At 32.1% G+C, this 9,241-nt stretch overlaps 1 protein-coding gene across 1 annotated transcript in view; it reads right to left on the reverse strand.

The window, feature by feature from the left end:
- The window catches only part of LOC121391569 (phospholipid-transporting ATPase ABCA3-like), a 29,693-nt gene extending 22,760 nt beyond the window's left edge, over positions 1-6,933 (reverse strand). The window contains 4 exon segments of the mRNA XM_041523152.1: positions 947-1,136; positions 2,416-2,507; positions 3,376-3,426; positions 6,823-6,933. Of these exon segments, the coding sequence (XP_041379086.1) occupies positions 947-1,136; positions 2,416-2,507; positions 3,376-3,426; positions 6,823-6,933 (444 nt within the window).
- Between the last annotated feature and the right edge of the window lie 2,308 nt (positions 6,934-9,241).

The following is a 9,241-nucleotide window of genomic DNA, read 5'->3' on the forward strand; positions in this document are numbered from 1 at the left end:
AGCTGCCCAAAAAAAAAATATGTGAATATCATTATGTAATATTTTAATTTATGTAACAGCAATAATGTGGACGTATAGTGAAGGGAGGGCTCATTATGTTCTACCCTTTCTATTTATTTATTTATAGTTTCTGAAATATAATTATTGTATATAATTACGACAACCCACGTTAGTAAATAACAATGATTCATCAACTGATGACAGTTGTAACAGTGTTAATGTATTGATTTCTTTTAATTGGCATATTTTAGAAAAAAACACACAACCACAAATCTACCAGAAAAAAAAAAAGAGAAATATAGCAAATAAATACATATTTTTTAATTATATTTTGTACTAAGTCAGTTATAATTAGGAGGAGGGGGAGGGCAGAAGGATCTGTAGTGGTGAATTGTGAAGTAGGACCTGGTACTGCCATGTCACCAACTAAAATGATAACACAACAATTCATAGATCAATTAATAATGTAGATAAGATAGAGTCTGTAATTAGAACTATAATATAATTATAACAAGGACAAAAATTTACTAAAAATGTTTTAAATAGACCTTCATACTGACAAATTAAATCATTATTGAGTCCTCCTAATAAACAGAGACATCTTCAATAAATGCTATCACATTTGCTATACATTGTAAAGATTCATTATTATAGAAAGTATTCCCAACAAAGAAAAGCAAGTTCAAATTTATGATCATTACTTCCATGAAAATTTGCCCTAACATTTTCTACTATGTTTGACATGACATTTCAGAGGACTTGTGATGTCTCTTATTTACCTGGTGGTGGATAGTAACCAGGATATGGATTAGGAGGTGCTCCATATCCATATGAAAAGTGGGATATTGTGTGGGAGGTGGATAACCAGCTGCTACAAATCCATAAGAAGGTTGTGGAGGGGGGATAGACTAGATCGGGTGTATGCGGTGACACTGGATAAGTGTACATGTGGATTTATCAATTCTTCTGGATGCTGTTTCTCCTCAAGTTCATTAGGACGAGGATTAACTTGTTTCAATTCCAAAGCTTCATTGTATGAAGGAGGTGGGGCTTCTGAGCTCAGTATCTTTCTGATTGTCAGTAACTCTAGCAGAACTAGAATCAGATGATGATGATGATCTCCTACTTTGAGGAGTCTAAAAAAGATCATATAGTGACTAGACAATAATAACAACAATGATATTGAATAGAAATACTTTAAAATGAACTGTATAAGAAAACTAAAAGGACTAAATGTTTATGTTCTATAGCTGAAATTTATATTAATATTATAATGACTTTTTTTTTTTAATGAACAACAGCCTCCTGTTTTTTTTATAAACTACAAAATGTAAGATCCTGTAGTGCTATGCTTTTAAAATTAAGAGGACGTTATAATATTAGATCCTAAATTCGGCCAATTAAAAATACTATATATTGTTGCTCAACTTTACTTACGTATTCTATAAACAAACCTCGTTAGTATTTTCATTGTGTGCTACAGTTGTTGTTACTGCAGTCACATTATTAGGTGGGGGGTTGTGCCTGTTGCTGTAGCAGCAGCCCTAGCAGCAGCTGCCCTTCTTGGCTTGTTCTTTTTTATGAAGATGTGTATAAAACCAATAAAAATACCAGCACCAACCAAACTACCAATTACAATCCCAGCTATTGCACTCCTGATAATCACCCCCTTCATCATTAGAGTCTAAACAATGTAAAATCCATCAGCAACAATTTATATGATACATTACATGAAAAAAAAATAATTACTTCCTATACTGGTATTTTTCAACAAAGACATTTGATTTGTTTCTATACTGATAATTATATGCTTAAAAATTCAACCAAACTTTTTTAGTATTTTTATTAATAACTCTTTGCAAAGAGCAATATTGATATCAGGCTTACCACAAAAAAGACCAGCATCTTGAGAATGGCTACAAGAAGGTGCATATCCAATAGGGTATGCATTAGTACAAGTATTCAGTCTACTCTCTGATCCTGAACAAGTATATCCTGATACCCAGATGGTCTCTGAGAGGATGATGGTGCTCTGTAATAGGAAAGAGTTTTTTAAACAACACAAAGGTAAATTACATGTACTATATGTACAAATATGCATGTAATAGTGGTTAGTTTTGAATTTTGAATAATTGCAGGTGTAGCTAAAAAGGTTGTTGTAAATTCATGATATTAACAAAATCAACATTATCATTAATTCAATTGTAAAATGTAATTGTATTTTTATACTCGTTCATTAAATATTGACTTCTAAATACAAGCTGACTTCCAATTAAGATAAAAATAATAAATAATATGTTATGAACAAACTTACGTAAAGGAAGTGGAAACAACCAGTATCATCTACATCATAACCTAATCCCCGACAAGCCACTCGACCATCAGTAATACTCCATTGATTATCACAAACAGTACCCCAACCGACCTGCATATAATATCTCTACACGATCATAAGTACTTGAAGTGGACACTGAAAAAAGACGAATAGGTCCCAGCAGTTGTTGAAGCTAAACAGAAAACAAAAAATGCTTTAGTTACATATTCCTAATATTATATACTTACAATTTGCAGTGCAAGTAACACCAGCTGGTTAGTAGAACTGCAACTACCTGTCTGAGAAGTACAGCTGTCAAAAGTCAGTCATGCCAGTACGACATGATACACCAGTGATTACAGGTGAGAGAGAGATTTCATTGCCTCGACTGAGATAAGAAAAGAAAAATAAGATGAAAAATACTGGAAGTAATTAGGACAACAAGTGATACATACATATAATTTGTATAGTTATTAGTTAATAATGATAATGACAAATTATGTTTTAACTTAACTTATAAATATAGTTTGTTGTCGTTAACATCAAACCCATTGTCTAATTAGACATGGGTTTGATGTTTTCTGCAGGGAATAGGGGGTTAAAATTATGTGCTTAATTTCTTGAATAAAACAGACAACTCATTGTATAACAAAAGTTATAGGGACACTGTCTAGTTTTAATCTATGATCTAGATTGAATCCTACATTACTTCCATTACTTCTATTACAAATCTTATTTAAACTGGCTTTAACCAATCCACTTTCTAGGGTGGCTTAGAGGTTGATTGAATGTAAATAAATTGTTACAATAATTTATTAACTATGATCATCAATAAACGTGAAATAAATCAGAACTAGACTAAATCTTAATACAAGTATAGAGGCTAACTCAATCATGACTCAGCAGAATTTTGAATAATTCTATTTGATTTTTCATGAGAATACTTCATGTTTGTAAACATCCAAGCTTCTACAGTTGATAAATACCTTGTTTTCTCATTAACAGAATTATTCATAAGGTAATATATGTGGTTAAATGATTAATTAGTGATGATGACTCACTATCCAGTCTTTGGGGAATGATCTCACAATCCCACTAGAGTAGCCAAGAGTCTGACAGAAAAACAACATTAGCATCTACTGTATCAAAACCGGTGGGACAAAATGTCTGCCATATTCCTGATCGATATATCTCTAGTACACCTCGATGTCTTGTTGTACTACCTGTTAGTCTTAGACTACCACTGGGTATAGCTAGAGAGAGAGAGAGAGAGAGAGAGAGAGAGAGGAGAGAGGAGAGAGAGAGAGAGAGAGAGAGAGAGAGAGAGAGAGAGAGAGAGAGAGAGAGAGAGAGAGAGAGAGAGAGAGAGAGAGAGAGAGAGAGAGAGAGAGGAGAGAGAGAGAGAGAGAGAGAGAGTCAATTTCACACTCAAACTTATCATCATTATTCCTTACTACTTAAACAGTTAATAAAGACATCAGCACTGTGTACATTAGAGTCAGTAGGTATTGATAATATAATACAATCTGATAGTTTGGTTTCTGTTTCCATCACAAGAGAAAGTGGATGGATATATACTAATTGAAGATAAAGCAACATCTGCTGGTCTTACCCTATAATGTAATGAAAGAAGAACAAAATCAATAAATGTACAATAAGTATAATTACAACTAACGTTGATTGTAATATAGGGTTTCCTAGGCCAGTATTAATACTAAGATCTCTACATGCTACTTGTACATTCTTCCAGGACCATGGTGTGGTAAAGACTACCAGCACTAATAGTAGCCCAAGTACAGTTGCCTCCATTACTGGGACAGTAACATATTTCTAGTTCTACCAGTATTGTTAGTTGATGTGAAACTTGAAGTACTACTAAGTCGTAGATCATTAGCTGTAATGCAAGGGGTCTGTCCTGTAATAAATGAAGACATTACAATTAATAAAGATAAATACTCATTAAACATAATCTTTTGATAATATTCTTCTGTACAGTATCTAACACAATCTACTATTTAAGAAGTATAATGTGTAATAAAAATATAGACATTAAGGTTATGTAATTTGGCAAATATAAAGGATCAGTCAAATTTTTACAGTCTAGCAAGCAAAATCAGTTGTGTAATTAATTGTGTGTATATATTATGTTTTGCTTTCATTACTTTTATTCTATTGTTGTATGCAACAATTGAAAGTGATGAACTGTACATTTTAATCACAAACACACTTAGAACCAATGATAGTTAGTCTCTACCTTGAGCACTACAATGATGATATGTGACTACAGTTACAGTTATAGGAACTTTACTGTCTTTTTTCTTAGTCTTTTAACATTCTATAGATGCTCTATGTATTGTCTTTTAGCAATAGATTTTAAAAATTAGATTCTAAAAATTATGATCTTGTTTATATCATATAATCATTGCTATTATTATAAAATACAGAAATGACAAAACTCATTAAAACAAATCATTAAATGACAACTGTTTCTCACCTTCACTAAAATAAGGAGTAGTACAGACTAAAACCAATATGTACAGAATTAACTTGAGAGTCATGTCTTGATATTTTGAACACAACAAAATTGACTATAGAATAGTATACCTTAAAAAGAAACAACACTGTTATACACATGAGGTATCTATTTATAAAGACAATTAATAATATTTATGTGATAATCTATGGTCAAATGTGATAAATGATGAAAACGTGACTAGACTTTAAGCAGTCTTAATGAGACGTAAGATAAGGCTCACAAATGATATAAGAGCAAATCAAATTGTATGCACACTTGAAGTTAATTGTAACTAAAGGAGGACAACATTGAGCTTTGATGTTTGCATGTTAGATCAACATTGTTGATTATAAGTGAGATGACATCAACAAGAAGGAAATATAAATTATTGTTGAAATCAAGTAACATAATGGATGATCTATTGCTGTAAACAATATCATGTAAAAAACAAACCAATACTACAGTCAGCAGTACTTCAAATATTTACAATTAAATTGTTAATTATTATTGGTGTGTGGGAGTGGATTTTATAAATTGCATACAGGAATTTGGCATGTTGTTCAGATTATTTGTAATCTAAACATGCTGTGTCATTCTATATAGTATAAGAGTTACCATTACTATAATATAAACTGTTTATTCGTTCCTATATAGGAATATAGTGACAATAAACATTCAGTATGTTACAGAGTCTAGCAGGTACAAAAAATATCGGGAATGAATATCAGGAACAAAGCTCTTGTTAAAGCCATTCAAATATTTCTAAGACTATAGTTAGTCGACAAAGTGTTACTGCTGGTGATAACACCCTAAAAATTATTGATTTTCAGCAGTAGTCACAATACATTAAAAGACCAGTCTCATTGAGGCAGACTCTCAGAGTCCAGCTCCATATAATAGCTCGCGAGTTATGCAACAAAGCAATTACTGGTAACCTACTAGAGAACTAGCAACCTCAGATATATACACAGGCTTAACAAATTAGATGTCTTTATTAGTATACAAGACTTGTCTCACCTGCTTGTCTTAATAGTCAAAATTCTCACCCATCATTCTCACAAGACACAACACTGCTATGAATGTTATTAACAGTAGATAGCCTCGCCTATTTCCGATCAGCAGTGACTGGTGCAATTTAATACAATTACCAAACAATACGTACAAGAATTATTGCACAGACAATAGTTAATCTATGATGCAAAGCTCTAGAAATAAAATTAATTAACAATATGTTTTCATTGAATATGGTTGTAAATATTGTCAATGCCTACATTAATAACTGTTGTTTAATTTCCATTCATAATTGGAAAGTATTGCCAAAAACAATAGTCATTAATTAAATATCCAGGATTTGTTTTCAAACAAGTTCAGAATAATTACAGCAATAAATGGCTTCCAAAATGTGTAGAAACTTGTCAATGAGACTAAATTTGTAACAATTACTAAATTTGCAAAAAATTACTAACATAGCAACCAACATGTTACCATAGCAAACAATTACCATACTATAGTAACAATATTTATGTTATCATAGCAAACTATTGACATATTAACATTAACAATGTTACTACAGCAACGATGTAAGTCTCTCAAAGTATCTCTAAGCATTGATATCTTTACATATCTCCCAAGTAGCTGTGACTCCCCACATTGTCTCAGTGCATACACTGAGGACATCTACATTGGATATTCCTGACTCATAATTGGATCAACTTACTAACTTCGTTGGATCAAATGATCATTTGATTATTGAACTGATCATCACTGATTTAATTGATTTTAATGGATTTATTAATAACATCAGTTGAAAAATACTAGTACTCTCTGTTCCATTAACTCTTCCACATAAAAAACACATTAAATATTTCCATTGTTTAAAAAATTATAGCGAAATAATATACCGAGTTCTATCTTAAGTAATAGTACATTAAAGCATTAATGTTTTACTTTCAATCAAGTCTTCAATATCAGTAAAAGATACAATACTATTTACTTCAGTACCCACAGATTCGTGATCATAATAGTGATCAAAGTCTGTCGTCATAGGAATGTGCTCCTTCTTGTCATCTTCCTCAAGCTCTCTCATCTGTTCACACGACTCCATATAATGAAACAAGATCATGCAATTAACACTAAATATGCCAGAATTATAAATGCCTCTTGGAAATATCCATGCACTTATTATACACATTTACCATGTTTTGTAAACTATCCAAGTCACACACACCACAGCTCCAATAATGACAGGTAAATAAAAAAATGGCCAAAAGAAATATGTTATGAATCGTTAGGAGTTAAGTCAGATTTATAGATACTCGGTATTGAAGTCCCAGAATATTGTTCTAAACTATCCAGTAGAGTCTGTGAAAACGAAAGATAAAAAGCACTGTGTAGTCCAGAAGGACAATAGCTTCTATAAAATTCTGGATTGTATATTTGTATGGACGTATGTAGACATGTAGGGACAAAAAGGAAAGCCAGCACATAGAGGGGGAGCTACCTAGAGAGAAAAAATAACAGGATCAATAATGAGTATGATGTACAAGACTATATCAAGTCTTTGAAAAAAAATAAAGGGAGTCATAATCATTGCTTGTCCACTGGTTTGACAGATGATAACATTTGGCTAGACTTGCTTACTGTTCGTCCAGGTAATCCAATAGCAATACTTATTAATAGAATACGACGAAACAACTCCTCTTCCTCCCCACCACTTCCAATTTGGTCGATAACCAGCCTTTAAAGCTTCAACAACCATGATTTAATAATGGATGCTTCTCCTAATAAAGAATAACAATAATTTCCATTAAAATTTGGGGAATCAAATATTAACAGTTAAATCAATCATGCATTCAGTTAATTAATTTAGCAAGGAATTCTATATAAGTCTCAAGAAAGGTGCTTGTGGAAAATCAGATTTTTGACTAATGTATAATTAATATAACGACAATACAAATTGGCTGATAATTACATTAAGCAATATAGCTACACATTAAGTACATGATCTTTGCATGACAAACCTGAATAAAGGAATGTTTTTCGAATAGCAACTAGTAGTATAATAACTGGAATTAATCCAATTAAACCCAATAAAAAAATAATTGCCGTGAGCCCAAGAATGATGTGTGATACATCATTGAAACATTTAATATCAGCATTTAGAAACCATCGCAAAAAAAAGAGTGACAAGGAAAAATTAAAGAATATTCAGTGGTACATGAGTGCAGACATAATAACATTTTCATTTCCATCATTTTTGGCAGTACAGGACAATGTAAAAGAGCTATACATGTGTAGCAAAGTGGAACATAAGTTAACTGATACTAGACTCCATACACCATGCCCACATCCCTCGTTTTCCTCTAAAAATGAATGATGAACAGAACGTATGAAAACAGCAAGGGACCTTTCTCTGTATACCTCTGACTGAATATGAAAAATATAGGTATGATAAAAAACCAACAGAGGTGGAATAAATCGAGGTAGAAATACTAGTACAGATGGAGCCATCCGATAAGAAACAAAAGTCGACTGGGAAATAAAGACCCACCAATTACCAAGATATAGCATCTATCAACAAGAATCAATAACAAATAGTTGTATAAGTTGTTAAAAAGATATCTCACGTATTGTCTAGAGTCCCAGAATGAAATTGGGAAATATTCTGTAGTGATATATACAGTCTAAACAAAACAAACAAAATAATAGCATCCAAACTAAAATCAGGTCCCTACTTGGACATAAAACAGAACTGCCCTCAGTGAGTGAGCGGCAAAGGAATACTCAAACTTCATTGATACAAGTAGTACCACAACTATTATGACAATATCCATAAAAACTACAAGAAAACCCAACACATCACTACATAATAATACAAACAAAGAGTCATACCTAAGATAGCAGTAGCAATGAAAAAAATACCATTATTACCACAGTCGTCTTGACACTGCATTCTTAGAACCAGTTCACTGTAGTATTTACTACCACAAGAACCACAAAGAGTCCCTAAAGAACAAAGTTCATTAAAATCAATCAATTTAACCATCATTTTAGACTTTTGTACCATATCTTGGTGGATGACATTGCTCATTAGGATCGTTATAGTTGTAGGCTGTAACACAATTGTTAGTATCATTATTTGATAAGCATTGACAGTAAGTAATAGACAAGTGTAAGTTATCAGATTTGGGTGCTTTGAGATTGTTTGCACCCTCATTGACTTTTCCAGCCCAGTATCCATTCTGTGTATAATGTAGGAAAACAGAAACAAAAAACAAAGAAAGATTTTGAGGCAAGTATATATACAATTAGAGATAAATTGTAATGTTAATGTTGGTCAGCTCTTACTCGTAGTATGACAGCTGTCTCATCATCTTTGCAATCTAATACAGAAAATGGATCATCTTTTGCAC

Source organism: Gigantopelta aegis, unplaced genomic scaffold, assembly GCF_016097555.1.
Source record: "Gigantopelta aegis isolate Gae_Host unplaced genomic scaffold, Gae_host_genome ctg2665_pilon_pilon:::debris, whole genome shotgun sequence".
NCBI lineage: Eukaryota > Metazoa > Mollusca > Gastropoda > Neomphalida > Peltospiridae > Gigantopelta > Gigantopelta aegis.